General features: G+C 42.1%; 1 protein-coding gene across 2 annotated transcripts in view; it reads left to right on the forward strand.

Moving 5' to 3' along the window:
- The first annotated feature begins 3,515 nt into the window (after positions 1 to 3,515).
- Positions 3,516 to 18,771, forward strand: part of LOC144002774 (vasoactive intestinal polypeptide receptor-like) — a 35,065-nt gene continuing 19,809 nt past the window's right edge. For both annotated transcript variants that reach the window (XM_077498283.1, XM_077498294.1), the window contains exons 1-3: positions 3,516 to 4,159; positions 11,371 to 11,464; positions 13,721 to 13,834. In XM_077498283.1, the coding sequence (XP_077354409.1) occupies positions 4,100 to 4,159; positions 11,371 to 11,464; positions 13,721 to 13,834 (268 nt within the window). In that variant the 5' untranslated portion in view covers positions 3,516 to 4,099. The remainder of the gene's footprint in view (positions 4,160 to 11,370; positions 11,465 to 13,720; positions 13,835 to 18,771) is intronic.

An 18,771-nucleotide genomic window follows, 5' to 3' on the forward strand; every position in this document is an offset into this window, starting at 1 on the left:
TTGAAGATGATCGGATAAACACTGTAGGAGGAGTTCGTTAAAATAAGACCCCAATGAAATGGCCAAAAAAATGGCAACACGTTCCAAAATAAATCAAAATGGTGGACTTCCTGTTAGGTTTAGCATATGGTTCAAAAAGAGTTTTTTGTAGGTCATAGCCTGTTACATATGTGTACCAATTTTCGTAGCTCTAGATTAAACGTACAACCGGCAATGCTTCGTGAAGTAAGAATTTTTAAACTCTAAATTTGATGCGCCACCGCCGTCATATAGCATATCAAAAACTTTTCATTTTTCACAATGATGTTGTCCCAGGTGTTGAGATGGTACATCCCAAGTTTGAAGTCAATCGGGTTAACCGTGTAGGAGAAGCGGGCAAAAGTATGACCCCTGTAAATGTGCAAAAATTGGCAAAAATTGTACATTTAAATACTCATACCTCACTTTCTGTCTATTTTAGGGTACACACTTCAAAGAGGTTTTTGTTCATTGGGATGTGCTACAGGTGCCACACAATTTTCATAGCCGTCGGACAATCGTAGCGGGACAGGGATCCGTTTAACCTATGTAGGGGGCGCTAAGGAGCCATTTTTCTGTTATCATGTATGGCGACTTTAAAATATCAAATTTTTCGCCAGGCCTGATGTGCGTGTAAAGTTTGGTGAGTTTTCGGTCACGTTTAGTGTCTCAAAAATGCGATTGTTTGCGGAGAAGAATAATAATAAGAATAATAATAATAAGAAGAATTCCTACAAAAACAATAGGGCCTCGCAGCGGCACCGCCGCCGCCGCTGCTCGGGCCCTAATAAGAATTCCTTCAGGAACAATAGGGACCTCGCAGCGGTCGCTGCTCGGGCCCTAAAAAGCATGTTCCTGAGGTGAAATGCGCCCCCCTTGATGGAGCCTCGCGCCCCCCTGGGGGGCCCGCCCCACTATTTGAGAAGCACTGCCCAAGAGGGAAATCTGTGAAGGGTAACAGTCATCTCAGCTGTTATTGAGCAAAAAGACACATGCATGTTCAGTCCAAGTCAAATGCATATAAAGCAACACTGAATTGTATACATGTTTTGACTATACCTCATGACAACTCTTTGTGACTGGTTGGCTCTACCACTATGAGTTTGGGACGCATTTATGTTGCAGCCGTTACCTCACATGTGCAGGAACGTGCTTGTCACTTTGAGCTGCATCATCAAAGTAATAAATAAGTGAAAGATTGTAGACTTCCCTTTTCTTCCTTTGCTGTCTTGTGTACCGACTGCCACAGCGTGATGTCTTTGCAAACAGTGTGATGCCGGCGACACACTGTTTTAAGTGCATGGCTATATATCTCCTGGCATTTCCACATCCTCTTTCATTTATATTTTATGGCGCTTTTTGTTCCTCAAGTTGTGAATGTTAATTGGTGTAATATAAATATGTGCATGTATGGATACACAACACTCAATGCAGCCTATTTCCATCAGTCCTCCAAATAATGATTGTTATGATGGAGGCTCCATTCACATGTGCATACTTGACCTTGCGTTCAAGTATGTTTTCATGATACAAACCCTTTTGACAATGATAACAATGAAGTTGATGATGTTCATAGCAGCTCAAAGGCAAGAGGCGAGCATCCAACACAGTCAGCCAGTGATACGCTGTCTGTGTGGGATTGCAAAAGTTATCAACATCAATCAAACCCATAAAAAACAACTTATTAATCTTTTTTTTTTCTTTTTCACAGCAAAATCCTCATTTTGGAATTTCACAATTTGCTGCTGGCTCAGTCTCTGCATGATGAGTGTGAGGTGATAAATAAGGTATGTTTTAGACCAGCAAACCAAAGCGTTCATCCCAAGTCTCTCTGTTATGCGTTGTGAATCATTTAAAAATAGCAATGGCTGAGAGGCTTTTTAATGGACGGTCAGTTTGTGTGTCATACCGTATGTTGAGAATTTTTGGGGTTGTTCACATCGCATCAGATAAAAAAAAGAAACCTCATACGGCTGCATACATTTATTTGTGAACATTTGGTGCTTTTAAAAAGCCTTCGGGTTTGCATATTCAGAATGGTTTCCTCTCTAATGATATTTCTTAGTTGTAGCTTATCCTTGGTTGGGTCTTAGAGGCATACAAGCAAGAAATAGGCATCACTGGATGGATGAAAAAATTGCACTCAACTGTATGAGCGTATCAGTAATTTTATTGTGGATGTAGTGTGTAACTATTTAAGGGGAAGTCATGCTGAAATGTGTACAGTTTACAAGAATTCAACATTAGTCACAGAATATCAACTTACTTCAAGGCCAAGTGAAGTTCTGTCGTGCACATATGGTGAAATATAATCCACCAGCCTTTTATGGTTGAGCTAATAGCTAATATCTTTGAATGTAAACATTTCAAGAGCCACATACCATGCAAGTAAATCAACAGTCAGGTGAGCAGACATTGACCCTGCTGAGCAGAGCGCAGCAAAGAAATTCCTCAAACTTTCGCAGCACATATACGATTTTCAATCCCATTAGAATTCCGACTTTCATCAAAGCGTTTATAAGCCTCGCCGAGTCACCCACTGTGCGTAAAAGCAAGCGAGTGAAATTCACACGTCAAAGCACATGCGTTCATCTCTGACACTGAATTGTTTGAGCATGGTTGGAAGTAAGTGGCAGTCAAAATTGTTCACTGGGCAGATACTAAAGTAAATATAGAAGTATGGACATCTTTGTTTTATTATAAATAATACAGAAGTGAAGCTGTACTGCCAACTAACAACTATAATATTGATTCAACTCCTGTACTGGACCTCGTTCATTGATGTACGCAGCTCATGTGTACTGAATAAATAAACTTTTAATAAAGTAGACTTAAGCATTACGTTATCTACAGCTTTGTATACATTAGACCCAAAAGTTTATATGGAAAACAAACTTTACAGTTCATCTGTATGTCTGGTCTTCTAAGTGTGAAGCGATAACTTACTTTCTCTGAAGTCAAGATGGTTTAATGAATACTTTAAAGCGGGGGTGTCCAGACTTTTTCCTCCGAGGACTGCATACAGAAAAATGGAAGGAAGCAAGGGACACTTTGAGATCCTTTAGTTTATTAAACAGTGAAATCAAGCAAGCAAGCAAGAAAAAGCAAGCAAGCAGTTATATTATATTGTTTATATTTTCTAGTTATTTTGTAAAACTGCTACATAACAGCTTTCTGTTATAGGGAAGTCAACCTTAAATATTTTTTGACAATATGTTATATGAGAGCTCACTAGTCTAAACATGACATTCTGATTAATATTACATTTGTGGAATATGAGTTATGCAGCAAAATCCAGCCCTTTTTATCCATCTCTGTCATGTCCCATGCCTGCAGGGTGTACTCTCGTCTTGTTTATTGTTGTAATTCCAGTTTGAGCCTGACATACGGTGGCGCCCATGAGACTCTGCACAGCTGCTGCAAATCAGCAATTATGTCTTGTATATTTAAGAGGCTTCCCTTTCTAACATTGAATTATCTTTGTTTACCACAGTGTTTTGAAGAGAATTACTGATTGCGTATCTAGAAAAGCTCAATGTCATTTTCAGCATATGCGACGGGCCACTGAAAAATTGATGGCAGGCTGCAAATGGCTGTCGTTTGTACAGAAGGTGTCAGTTTTAGGCTTTCTCTGGTTTTATTGTGACACATCTGATGCTTTAAAGTCATCTTTTTCTTTAAACGTGTAATATTTTTTAAATCAAATGCTTCAAATGGAAGATTATAATGCTCAATAACCTAACAACTGAGTATAGGTGTACCTAATATTGTGGCTGTGGCTTCTTTCAGTGGCTGTATATTATCCCATAACATAAACAGAATGCATTGAAAGCAGATGGAGGAAGCGAAATGGAAGGTGTGTCGAAGGTGTGCCCTGCTGTGCAGTCAGCAGGTTCCATTGGCTGCTTGTCACTTGTGCGCACACAGTGGGAGGAGAACTTCCCCACAAGTGCAGACCGCGCTGCTCTCCGCGCGCAACAACGCACGAGTCAGCCAAGAGGAGTCATCCTAATCTTATTTTGTCATTTTTGGAACGAACCATATATTCTCTTTTGGGGTGAAAAATACACATATTAAGGATATGTATGCAGAACTTTGGAGGAGCCTTTTCATTCTTTTGTCCTGCATGCTGCTGAAACCTGTGAGTACAACTAAACACACAAGTGACCTCCTTTCAGGAATGCTTTATTGTATCTGCCAGTAAGCGTTAGTCCATATGAAACTTAGATGTAATATGCACACAAGACAAAGCCGATTAGTGAAGAGAGTTTGTTTTGGATGCATTGAGCCATTGTGACCTCGGGAGCAGAGTGACTGAGAAAAAAGAACAGCATAATAATCTACCTTAACAATGTTTTGTTTTAATAACTTCTTGATATCTTTAATCTGAACAATCGGAAAAAAAAAATCTTTTTTTTTTTTTTTCCCCGATGGTGTTTTTGTAAACTTTTCTTGACCTAAAGGATTTTGATTCCACCATTGTAACTTGCATATAGACTCAGTCAGCTGTGTGCTCGTCACAACCACCTCACAGTATAAATGGTCTGTCATGTCACTGACACTTATGTGTTTTTATGCCCAGTTTGGACCTGGGATGTAACGGTCGTATTAACACGACACCATGGTAACAGCCTCCTTTGTCTGTCTCCTCACTTAGTGGTTTCCAGCATCCTTAGCTACATTGCTCTCCTGTGGAGAAGCATGTATGATTTATGTGTGATTTCAACAGTCAGGCCAAAGCCTGAAAATAGCACTTTTGGTTTGAACATCATCAGATTTGTTTATCAATAATTGTCCATAAATATTTATCCTTCAGCGTCTTTATTGGAATAAAACACCATTAAACCCCCCTAAACTATGCACTGTTATTTTTCTACTTCTTTTAAATAATAGGCGCCCAATTAATTCCAAATAATGTTGTGGAATAAATAAAGATGCCTCAATTTGATGTCTCTTCATTATCATTATAAAATACATCTGTGTATAGATGAAAACTCCCAGTAAATTCCATAGGATGCCTGATACTCTCTGTCAAGACTATGAGCTATATTTTAATAGACAGCTGGACGCAGCTGGTGCATCTGGCAATTTAGCAGCTCTTGGCCTGAAAACAGACACATTTTCATTTTCATGTTGTTGCATGTTTGTGAATTTAGTTTTTATATTTATTTATTTATTTATTTATTTATTAAAATGTATTTTATTTAATTAGCTGCCATGCCCCTTGGCATATCGCCAATTGGGTGACAAAAAGTAGATGAGGTTTTAGACTTGGTAAAACCAGGTCTAACTAGTGGCGCAAGTTGTGTAACGTGATTTGGTGGATGTTGGATGTTATGTGGCAGATGTTGGCTATTTTCTTTTTTAAATAAATATGACAATAACGTGGGACAATCCCTCTGAATTACTGTAGAAACCAATTAAAGGGGAAGTCAACCTTAAGCATTTCCTGACAATATGTTATAGGGGCGTGAATTGCTTAGTACCTGGCAATTCAATCTGTATCATGATTCATAGGTCACGATTTGATTTGATACGATTAATCCTGATACAAATCTGTAAGTCGATTATTGCAATTTTTTTTAACTCAAATTTGGAAAATTGTAATCAGTAAACTTGTATATGTACACTGTAAGATTTGTATGAAAATGTGTTTCAGGCTTATAACTGTGAGCCATTAAATTTAACAAATAGATTGCAATCTGTTTAGTGTTTGAACAGCATCGAAATAAAATATTAAGACTTAATGCTCCATTCTTCCATCCATCCATTTTCTTGACCGATTATTCCTCACAAGGGTCGTGGGTGGTGCTGGAGCCTATCTCAGCTGGCTTTGGGCAGTAGGCGGGGTACACCTTAGACTGGTTGCCAGCCAATACTTAATGTTCCATTAATATAACATTCTTCTATGCTTAAAGTGTGAACACTAAGACGTTTTGTTGAATATTTCCACCAAAAATTGATGTTTAAACATTGATTCAGCTGCATATTGAATTGATATGAGAATTGTGTGCTGTAATATTGCAATATATTGCTTAATCGATTTTTTTTCCCCTCAACACCTCTAATATGTTATATGTGACCTCACGAGTCTAAACATGACATTCTGATTAATATTCCATTTGTGGAATATGAGTTGTGCAGCAAAATCCAGCCGTTTTTATCCATCTCAAGGGGCGGCCATTTTGCCAATTGCTGTCAACTGAAGATGACATCACAATTGCTAAGTGCTCATGCAACGGCTAATCGCAGAGATTCCTGAAGCTGAACTGTGATTGGTTGTTACCTGAGACCTAAGCAACTGATGTTTTTTTCACTCAACAGCAAGTGGAAAAATGGTCGCCTTCTAATATTGATCTAAACTGCTTGATTTTACTGCTTAACTTATATTCCACCAACACTATATTAACCAGGGTGTCATATTTAGACTAGTGGGGCTGCATAGAACATCTTATCAATAATATTTTTGGTGTTGACTTCCCCTTTAAATGAAATATAATTATTAGCACCACCAGTGACCGTGTGGCTCAACTATCTGTGGGGTGGGGTTCACAAATGGACACACGGTCATGTTGCAAGGCGGTCACCAATTGCGCACGTCATACACGGCTGACCACATCATCCATGATCGAAGATCTTTCAGGCAAGTACCAGGCTAGATGCGACTGACTGTGTGACAATATACGACGAACTTGCGCAGTCCAGGGCTGGCTTATATAGGCTGGTGATTGTTGATTGCCTGCACCTGGTTCCCACTCCAACTGAGTCTCCACCTTGCCAAGTAGCACTCACACGCACACAAACACACAAGGGAAGAGGAAAAGAGGGCAGGGCTCATGGGGAAGAGGCCGGAGCCCTGACAGTACCCGTCAACCCCCACCAACCACCACCACCCCCCTTCCTAGGGGCGCCACCCGGCGCACGACGAAGGTTGAAGTCTCTGATGAGGGACTCGTCTAGGATCTGGCGCTGTGGGACCCAGCTGTGCTCTTCAGGGCCATAACCAGCCCAGTCCACCAGGTATTGAAGGCCGCGGCCCCGGCGACGGACATCCAGAAGACGGTTAACGGTGAAAGCAGGGTGACCATCCAGGAGACATGCCTAGGGAGGCGTTTGGCAGTGTATTATGGGCATACTCAATCCATTGTAACTGGGTGTTCCAAGTGGATGGGTTATTGTGTGACATGCAACGGAGGGCAGTTAAAGGTATTGGTTGATGCGTTCTGACTGTCCATTAGTTTGTGGATGGGAACTGGAAGACTGACTGAGATGTCTAGGGCTGAGCAAAAGGACTTCCAGACAAGGGAAGTGAATTGTGGACCTCTGTCAGATACCACATCCAAGGTAATGCCATGGGTGCGGAACACATGTTCTATCAACAAACTGGCAGTCTCTGCAGCAGAAGGTAGTTTGGCCAAAGCAACAAAGTGGGCGGCTTTAGAGAATCTTATCAACGATGGTGAGTATGACTGCATTACCCTTTGATGGAGGAAGGCCAGTAATGAAGTCCCGAGCTATGTGGGACCAGGGGCGGCTTGGAACCAGTAATGGGCGGAGAAATCCAGAGCTGGGCCTGGCGGATGTCTTGTTTCGCGCACACACTGAACATGCGGCGACGAATGACCGAGCATCTGTTCCCATGGTGGGCCACCAGAAGCGTTGGCACAGGACTGACAGGATTCTGTTGATTCCAAGGTAACCGGTGAAGTGGGAAGTGTGGGCCCATTGTAGAACCTGGGAGCAGACAAGATCAGGGACAAACAGTCTTTTGAGACCCACCTCTGGGGTCCAGTTGAACACCCTGTGCACGCTTGACCAATGACTCTATTTCCAGTTCCACTGATGCGACAAAACAGGTTGGGGGAAGGATTGTTTCAGGATCCCCTTTAGTCTCTGTGGCGGAGAACTGGCGGGACAATGCAGCAGGCTTGGTGTTTCGACCCTGTGATGTAAGACAGGGTGAAATGAAAACGAGCAAAAAAAGAGGAACCACCTGCTTGCCTTGGGTTTAATCGCTTGGCTGTCTTGAGATACTCAAGGTTCTTATGATCTGTCCATACCACAAATGGTTGGTCCTTCCCTTCCAGGAGATTGTGCCATTTCTCTAAGGCAGTTCCCGGTTGCCGATGCTGTAATTCTGCTCTGCTGGAGAGAGTTTGCGGGAGAAAAAGGCACATGGATGCATTTTACCGTCTTTCAGTAGATGTTCGGAGAGCACAGCCCCCACTCCCGCTTCTGATGCATCCACCTACACAATAAACTGACGCGATTAGTCCGGATGGGCAAGGACAGGAGAAGATGTGAACCGGTTCTTGAGGTCATTGAAGGCAGTCTGCTTCATCCGACCAACGGAAAGGGACAGCAGTGGATGTCAGAGCAGTGAGGGGAGCTGCAGCGCGGCTGTAATTACTGATGAACCTTCGATAGAAATAAGCAAATCCAAGGAAACGCTGCAATTGTTTGCGATCAGTAGGTTTGGGCTACTCAGAGACTGCCGTTACCTTGGATGGGTCCATACGCAGCTTACCTTTGGCAATGATGTAGCCAAGGAATGTGGTTTTGGGGACATGAAACTCACTTTTCGGCTTTGACAAAAAGCCTGATCTCCAAAAGTCTCTGGAGCACTTGATGTACGTGCATTACGTGATCAGATGGGGAATAGGAAAAAAATCAGAATGTCAAGATAAACAAAAATGAACTTGTGAATGATGTCCCGAGGGACATCATTGACCAGAGCCTGGAAAACTAGGCAGGGCCATGGCACAATCCTTAGAAAAAACTTATCCAAGGTCATGATCGCACTTGGGAATGGAGGAGAGGTCTGGAGGGTCCGCTGCTTTGACAGAATGGGTGGATACCAGGGCAGACTGCAAACAGTTATTGTGACAGAAAACGCTCCATGCGGTAAGTTTGGAGCCAGTCCAATCAATATCGGGATTATGTCTTTTTAGCCAAGGCAAGCCCAATACCAAGGGTAAACGAGGGCAATCAAAAACATATAAACTGATCTCCTCACGGTGGTTACCTGAGAGTTGGAGAGAGACAGATGTAGTCCGCTGTTCAACAAATGCTAAGACTTGACCGTTAAGTGCTGTGGTTTTGTACGGCATAGCCAATGGACAGGTCTCTCTTCTCATTTGTTTGACCAGGCTGCGATCGATGAAGTTCTCGTCAGCACCGCAATTGATTAGAGCAGTTATGTTTCTGGACTGGTTACTCCAGGATAGTGTCGCTGAGAGCTGGAGTTGGTGTGAGGAGGAGCTGCAGGTTTGGCCCACCAACATCTCCCCTGTTCTCAATGAGCCCGCCCCTTTCACTGGCCTAATGGGACATGCATGGACATAATGATCATTTCGAGCACAGTACAGACATAGGCGATTCTTCATCTTCCGCAACTTCTCCTCAAAAGACAACTTGGCGCCTCCCAATTGCATGGGCTCTACAACATCAGAGGGGGCGAGGACTGGGAATGAAGTCAGGGTCTGCTCAGCAGACTGCGTACGTGGAGGAGAGTTTGGGCGAGTGGGCGGAGGTAAGCGACGCTGCCTCTGACGCTCTCTAAGGCGGCAATCAATTCTGATGGCTAAATCAACAAGCTGGTCGAGAGTAGACGGTTCATCCCGTGAGGCCAACTCATCTTTGAGGGACTCGTTGAGAGCGCGGAGGAACACCTCTTGAAGTGCTTCTTTAAGTTAGTCTCGGTTGCAAGTGTCCGGAACTCCACCGAGAATTCCGCCATGCTGAGGTGGCCCTGGCGAAGGAACATTAAACATCTGGCTGCCTCTTTTCCACGTACTGGGTGGTCAAATACTTTGCGCATTTCCCCTGTGTAATCGGAATATGTCGAGCACACCGCTGACTGACGCTCCCACTCTGCTGATGCCCAGGCTAGTGCAGCCCCCCGAAGACAGCCGATGAGAGACTATTTTGGCTCTCTCCAAGCTGTAGGTGTGCGGTTGTTGTTCAAAGACTAACGAACATTGTACCAAAAAGGCCCGGCATGAACCTAGGTCGTCACAGGGTGCAGGAGTGGGTACACATGGCTCTCTAATCATTTGCGAAGGCAAGGCGGGAGCAGGAGCGTTGGCAATGAGTAGTACTGTCCGGTTAATAGCAAGGCTGCTAATTGGCTTTGAACGGAAGCAAGTGACTGAGAAAACTCCTTTACCTTACCAAGGAGTAAGCGAAGGGCTTGACCATGTTGCTCCAGTAGTACTCCTGGTGCAGGTTGGGTGTGGCGAGAGGGTTCCATGTTTGCTGGGTCCATCTTGGCCAGATCGTACTGTTAAGGTTTGAGTGTATTGGACAGGGACCCAGGTGCAGACACAGGAGAGAAGCTGGTTAGTCAAAGGTGATGAACAAGACATGGGGGCTGAGTCCAGGCAGTGAACATGTGATCCGCAGCTGTGGGGCTTCGGTAGGATGGGAAGAGTTCAGACTTGGTAGGTTCAGGAGATCTAGGCAGGTATAAAAAAAAAAAAAGACAGATCAGAGCAATGTACCGAAGAAGGCAAGTACCAGGCTAGATCCAACTGACGACAATCTGGCGCCGGGGTACAGTCCAGGGCTGGCTTATATAGGCTGGTGATGATTGCCTGCACCTGTTTCCCGCTCCAGCTGAGTCTCCACCTTGCCAAGTATCACTCACACATACACACGCACACAACACACAAGGGAAGAGGAAAAGGGGGCAGGGGTCATGGGGAAGTGGCCGGAGCCCTGACAGTTCACCTGCCAATGTCATGCACGGGCCCCAGCGAGTCTATTTTCTGTTTCTGCTTATGATGGAACACACTGACAAATAGTCATTTTTGCAAGATAATGGCTTATAGAAGTAAAACATACTATTCCACTGAGGGGTAGGCTACACTGGCCCTTACCTGTTAGACTCTGATTGCTGCAAGGTGTCGCACATGTCAATGGGGTCTGGCTATTACCTTGAAGTGGGAGTCATTTGGACTCACTATGTGATGAAAGACAGCTGCATTGTATCAAGTCTGATTTATGTCTCGAGAGAGCGGACTCATCATCGAAGTAACCGCAATAACTCCTGCAGAGGATCTGTGTCTGATAGTTGTGTATTCATCCCCATTGCTGAGGGCTCGTTCCACCTCTTTAAAATATGCAAATATGGTGACTATTGTGGCTGAATTACTGTCCGCAAATGGATTTTTGTCTCGATGTGCCAGATGAGGGAATTCGCAGCTGCGCAGGTGTGGCTCATTTCAGGAGACAATCGATGAAATTTCACCTTGATATGAAAAGCACTCAGGAAAGAATCTTCATCTCCTCCCCTGCGCTTGAGTCATCATGCTGAGAATTGTGCTGTATGCTGTCTGTTCTGCTTTACAGGTGATTTCCATGCACAATCAGATGTGCGACATGATGACGGAGCTAGACAAGGAGAAGGATTTGTGCGAGGCTCAAATTGAGAACAAAACAACAGGTATGTGGACGTTTGGAATTCCCAACCTTATTTGAAATTATTTGCTAATTCCACAGAATGTCAGGATGGAAGAGACAAAACAGGCTCAAAAAACAACAAAGGCTGTTCAAACCTCCCCTGGTATTATATCTTGCGTGGTTGCACATACTTGTACTCCTCCTGCCAGACCCTCATCATGCGGGCTGAGTTCAAATTCCTAAATAATAAACTCGGGTATCAGAGTTTTCATGTTCATTAAGTGGCCTTTAAAGCAGCAATATGGTGCAATCGTACCTTAAAATAATGAAAAAAAAAAAAAAAAAAGACATCCAAATCATTTTACCTGCTTCTAACAAGGAGAAGTATGTTACGTGAGGTGTGGTATTATGACCCAAATGCAGACATGACAAAAATACAAAGTAACAACAGAAAGCAGGGCTGGATTCAGGTGGCCTCGAAGAAAACAACAGAGAGAGAAATCTTGATTAAAAGGCTTGAGCGGGCTGGATGCAGAACTCAAAAGTAATTTGTCAAAGAGGGACTTGAAATCTCGACATGCTGAGAAAAAGCTCGGCTAATTAACCTTGACATATTGATAAAAGTGTCTGTATGACAAAAGAAGGGCAGAGTGCTGAGACAAGCTAAGAGTGACTAATAGCATTATTTAACCCCTTAAAATTCGGATGGTCTCTGGTGGGCAAACATTCTTAAAAAAAAATTATAAACTATGCCGATACTGTAAATGGTTCAGGAACAGCTTCAAACTTACTTTGAATGCAACTTTTTTTTTAAAAAGCATTTTCGGCAAAATTGCTCGTATGATAGGGGGTTAACTTTAATGAAATGCATCTTTTAAAATGCAAAATGCCAAGCTGCTGACGAAGTTTTTCTTTTCATTCTTAAAATGTCTTACTTTAAAGAAACTGGGTTGCAAATGTCACAAATGAAAATTTGTGAGAGTGAATCCGAAACCAAGAAGTAGCAAGGGAACACTATAACACATTCAATGAATTGATATCTCCAACGATCCAGAGGGTGCAATGCACACTGTTGTCATATTTAAGAGTAAAATAATATGACATCCACCAATCACATCCACGGAGCTGAAAATATGTCTGCCTGTACCTCAATCAAATCCACCAAAATTGCATTACTCTACCTGTGCCACAACTTAGACCTGCTTATATCTGGTCTAAACATTCGTCTACACCCTGCCACCAAATTTTCAGGTGCGCTGGAGGATTACGCTTGCACAAAAATCAAGATGCACCCGTTTTTGCACTCGAACACACATGCACAGGCTATTAAAAAAATAGCTTGTTTGTTAGTTCGCAGGCTATTTTCTGGCTCACAGAGGATTGGCAATATACCACTTTTTTTGTGTGTGTGAACATCGGTGATGACTGCGATTGACTTGCAACCAGGCGAGGGTGCACTCTGCCTCTCGACCAGAGTTAGCTGGGATAGGCTCCAGCTCACCTTTGACCATAATGAGGACAAACATAATAGAGATGGAAGGATGGTTGGACACCATTCACGCTGAATTGTTTTCTCTATTTCTCCGCAAAGCTGATGCTAAACTGGTTTCAGAGCCTGGAAGCTGAAAAAAGCGGAGGGGAAAAAATGTCAATATTTATGTACTTTTTGTGTACTGTTGCAAACTAAATTAGTTCCTAACTGATTTGCTTAGTGTATGAAATGTACTGTAGAAATAAATAAACACACAACAAAATCATTGAAGCAAATTCCCTCGTCTTTGCACTTTAGTTTTCTGTGGCTGGAAAAGCACTCAATTAGAGGCATTAGATCTCTGCCAAGGTCAAACAATCTGAATCATTTCCTGTTTTAATCACTTTCAATAAAAATCTTGACATGATGTGTGACAGCATATGCAGCTCATCGTTCCTTTTCTTGATTCCCTCAAATGTTCCTGCCACTATATCACCAGAGTAATGCAGTTCATGTCAACCAGCCAAACATTTCACCGATAAAATAATGAGCAGATGTAAGTGAAGGTGCGGTGACCCACTTTTCTAACCTGCGATCAAATGCACGGTGGAAAGTCCCGGCCAACTGTTGAATTCAAATCAGCGTATGTAACAAAGCACGGGGAGCTTTTTCATTAGTCATGGTGGCAGCTTAGTGTTAACTAAGGTGATCTAACGGTCTGGCTGCCATGGCAACACTAATTCTGATGCTGAACTACTTTGAATGGAGAAATATTTGTAAACAACGCGAGTTTTGCTTTTCCATTGCCATTGTATGTATGCCGTCCAGGTTGCAGTGGTACGTGGGACAAGATCACCTGCTGGCCAAATGCTGATGTTGGGGAGGTGGTCACCATCCTGTGTCCTAAATATCTCTTCTACTTCTCCAGGGAGATTCCAACACGTAAGAAAGGACAAACGCTTAAGAAAATTGATGGATGGATTATGTTTCTTTAGCTGGGAAAATCACACGGTTTATTTGCCTTTATGTGAATTGTGAAGTGGCCATTTTAACGTCAGTTTAAAGATATATAAAGCCATAGCCTCTAATCAATTTTAGTGTTACAAAGTTGTATTGGCATAGAGAATGCAAGCTGATGGAGGCTTTAATTTACAGTATTTATTGGAGCTCAGCGATAAGCATCTCGTTCTGCAGTAATCATAACCTCCCTTTTTAATGTGGCTGTTTCAAATATTTGCTACAGTTGACCTTGTATCATTATGCAACACATGATTGTGAGACGATGACAGGTTTATGTTATCTTTATAGTGACTGATGCCCCGCCCTATATATAAACTTATTAAATCACCTGGCACGATGGCGCAAAGTCATAAAGAGAGAAAAACATTTCTCATCTCAATTCTGTATGACATCCTGTCATTACAGACACGCCATGTGTTTATTTACCCATTTATCCAGCTGTAATCCAGTTTCAGCCTCATGGGGACGGAGCTAATTACGTGGAAGTGACACCATTAGAGATTTCAATGCTATGTAGTGTTTGAGATTCGTCCCACTGAGGTTTGCATGTATTGCAATTTGGAATGAAGCATCATGCCTACTTTCTTCTATGTAATCACGCTCAAATTATGCTTTTCATCTGTAGGAGAAGCCTCCATTTGGTTTATTACCCGTGAGAATTTAGCATGTCATAAACATGAAGGCACAGAGCTGTAATTTGGTGTTTTAAAAGTCCTGCTGTGTTATTTTTATGGTGCATTTGTGACAAATATTTCAGTAATGTAGTTCAAAGAACAGTGATCCAAGAATTATTAGGCAGCTATTTAATGGTCTTTACAAACAATTCAAATGGCTAATTCCCATAACCATATACTATACTTGATTTGACCCATTATCAGGTAGGGAGCATGATTTCATGACTTGGCTAGTTCTCTACAATCAGCCGAAAACAGAATCAGAAAAATGAAAAATAAAGTTAAATATTAGAAAATGCAATTGCTGTAGAAATTGTGTGTGAAATGAATGCTGAACGCAATGATGAAATGAAAAATTATGGAAGCATGTCAATTGGTGTGGAATGCTGTGGAATCAATGAATATAATGGGATGATATGGAATAATACTGAACAATGTGGAAGCAAAATAGAGAGGTTTTCAATGGCAGAAGTATGTGGAATGGAATTGAACATTTTTGAATGATACGGAATGCTGTTTAATTCATTGTAATTACGTGTAATGATCTGAACAGTTTCAAGTTGGAATGTTACATTAGGTCAAAAAGTGGAGAAATTAGAGGGGAAAAAATAGATACAGTTTGACTTTTATTTTAAAAAGAAGATTTATGTGGGGATAAGCTGAACAATTTAAAGTTGTCACTGTGACAATTGATTAAAAAATGGGGAAATTGGAGTAAATAAAGTCACATTTTTGCTTTTATTTTGAAAGGAAAAATGTTTTTGTAGTGATGAGCTGAAGAATGTAAAGTTGGAACGGTTTAAATCGATCAAAATGTGTAGAAATGAGAGGAAAAACAAAAGCTACAGTATTACTTTTACTTTGAAAATTTTGAAAAAAACTTGTGTAGGGGATGAGCTGAACGGAAAAAAAATAGGCAAAAAGCGAGCATGTAGGGCTCCACTCTAAATTGCATATTTAGGTCCCAAATTGAGAAAAAGTCGCTACTGCTCTCAGGCTGTTTTATGTTTAATTGAGACTTTGACAAACACTCGTTATAATTTAATAATTGTAACCCATTTCCTTCTCAGTATGGCATACAATTCTTTGTGCATAGTAAATAAAATGATTAATTGAAAAAATTGTTACAGAAAAGAAAAAAAAATATGCAATTTTGTTTGGTTCAAATTTTGAGGGTTGTGGAAAAGGTTCATACTGCAATAAAATAGTCCGCTCGTGACACTCCCATTTAGCTATAATAAGTAACAGTACATTTGGAAAAACAAGAGTGCAAAGTCGAGGCATTACTCAAGTTGAAAGTTTGATCTGGTGCCCCCAGCAGAGACAGTCAAGTTGGGGGTCGTTGTTCTGGCGGCGCATCATGTCCCGCTTATGATGGGGAACATGCTGGAAAGTCACGCCAACTGAAGATTAATCACCAGCATGTGAAAGGTTCATTGCTGAAAAGACGAGTTCCCCGGGTCGCTGATGCGACCTAGATGGGAGCTCGAAGGACCTGAGAATGAGGGGAGAAAATGGGAAGATGAATTCCCAGTTTGGAATGGAGAGGAGTATTTTACACATACTGTATGTGAAAAGAGCAGAGACAAGTATTCGGCAATGGGGGCCTAAAAAGAAAAGTAGGGGATGGAAGGGAAGTGAACTCAATTATGCTGCAAATCAACAAATCATTGCAGGTCTGGAGGAACTTGTTGTGCTCGGGTTATTTTAGTGAGGGTTATGATTCAATATATTCTGTGGCAGCTGGATGACAACCTCGTGCATTTTGTTTAACAAACCTTAACGGGTTGAGTTTTACAAATGCACTCAACGCTCATTCAGTTGCAGTTGTTGATTGTTGGCTGTTATTGAGCAAGCATTACAAAACATGACTACTGGGACCAAGTCACAAATGGAGCTGAGATGGAGAAGTTGCCTTTCTCATGAACTCTTTCCCTAATTATTCCAACATAAACCTACAGCATTTCCTCTCTTTTTCAAACATGGCACCTCATCCTGTTGTCAAGTTGTCATAAATGAGCTGGAGTTGATCATTTGCATGCTTAAAGAATCTTCCTGCATGAGAGGTGAGGTTATAAAAAGCCTCATGAAATCCAAACGATACTGGATGATTAAGCTGGTTTGAGCTCGCCTCGTTGTCGTACGTGGCACTGACTTGGGGGATGATGAAAGCATTCTTCTGGCAGACCCTCAAACATGCCAAATCCAGCGGGTGCACGGGCTACAACAGCAGAGGCTTATCATATCCTTTGTGACTTGTCATGTTGTTTGAGCGAGTTAAACCTCACTCTTCTCAGGTATTTGTCAGACCAACATATGTTAATGCCAACTATTTTCGAGGAATTGGATCGTTGGTCATTTCACATCTCGGGCTGTAAGGGATAACAGTCTGGAGTGATATGGTTGGGAAATAACTGGAATGTCCTCCATCTAGCTTTGTAAAGCTGTATTCAGTACATGGATTATTTTTTGCAGCTTATTTTCTTTGCTGACAGGAGAAAAAAAGTTGAATTAATTTTTCAATAACCAGCAATTTCCTTGTTTGCTTCTTATCCCTACTTACAGATATACCTCATGTGTTTTGAAGGAAGTCTAATTAATGATTAGTTACTCATTTGGATGCACAACTATGTCCAAATCAAATTGCATGTGTCATCAAGAAGTGACACTTCATTAGGGACGTCTTCACTTCACTGTGTTGAGTCACAGTCACAAGTCAGGATAAAGTCATATTGTCACCCTCCTAAAATAATGGCCTAACCCGGGTTTACACCGGTTGCGGTTGCGGTGCGGCTGCGGTGCGGTGCGTCTTGACTGCGTGCTCCGGACGCGTCAATTTTTTGGCCAATCCACACACACACGCACAGCTGCGGTCCGGCAGCTCCTTCGCCGACCACTTCCCGCCGTGTCTCGCGTGACCGCGCGCGATCATATGGCATTAAAAACAACGACAAACACACAGAAAGTCTGTGCTCAACAGAGAAGCAGAAAGAGAGGTGGACTTTTTTTTTATTTTGTGGCTTTCTACCTCCAATATAAACCTCTCCTCGTCCATGTTCGCTGGTGTCTAAACCGTGAATGAGCACCTCGCACGTTAACTCCAGGCCCGTCTACGGCCACATCACGTTTTACTAGCATGCTTGCGAAATAGGAGCTGGCGAGTGATTTATCTTGAAAGGTAACCGGAAATGTATTTTGTAACTGCGTCGGTCTTCCTGTCCTGCTCGATGTGTTTTGTGCTAGCTTGCCATTTGCCGGAGGCCTACCGCTGCGGCGTCCGGCAAAAATAGAAAATAGGTCTATCGCAAGCTAGAGCTGAGACGCAGTCGACACGCAACGCACCCGCAAGCGGTGTAAACTGCACCATTCGAATGAATGGAATCTAATTGCTTGCGTCGCCGGAACGCACCGCAACCGCACCGCAACCGCATCCGGTGTAAACCCGGGATTAAATGGTGTCCTGAGTATGTGTTGATCACCGTACATTTTGTAGAGTAAACTCTACTAGAGCTCTAAACTAGGGCCGTGCAGATCGATCCAAGTATCGATAGAATCGATACTAACGTGAGTATCGGTATTGGAACGATACCAGAGCGCTAGTATCAATATTTTACATTTTTTTATATATTTTGTTTTCTCATGGGTCCCTTGCGTAATCCCTTTGTGGCACACGCGCATGTGCCGGCCTGTCAATCACAGCGGTGGGCAGCACTGGCGGTAACAATTATTTTTACAGTGACTGACATATGACAATAAGTCACATTATGCTTCCTTTGAGCTTTTCCAACTACTATTTGAGCTAAGTGTTCTTGTAGTACAACATGTAAGTATCGTTTATGTAATGTGACTAGACTAGAAGAACTTCAGGGGTGACGTTTCTTTGAATGCAGAAGAGTGACAGGGACTAAGAATATGAAGATTACTACTTTGGAAATTTAAAGAACAGCCTACATATGTTTGCACTGAGGATATTATTAAATGGCATGTTTAAGAACCTAACAGGAAAGTCTATTTGAAAAAATAAAAAAAAATACAAAAATGCTAAAAAGTTATTTTTTAAGACAAATTATTTAAAATACCATAATATCTTATGAACCTAAAAGTACTTGGTATCGGTATCGCGATATTGGCACCAGTGTACTTTAGTGTTGTTCCGATACCGATACTGGTATCGGAAGAGGCGCT

This window comes from Festucalex cinctus, chromosome 1 (assembly GCF_051991245.1).
Source record: "Festucalex cinctus isolate MCC-2025b chromosome 1, RoL_Fcin_1.0, whole genome shotgun sequence".
NCBI classification, from domain to species: domain Eukaryota; kingdom Metazoa; phylum Chordata; class Actinopteri; order Syngnathiformes; family Syngnathidae; genus Festucalex; species Festucalex cinctus.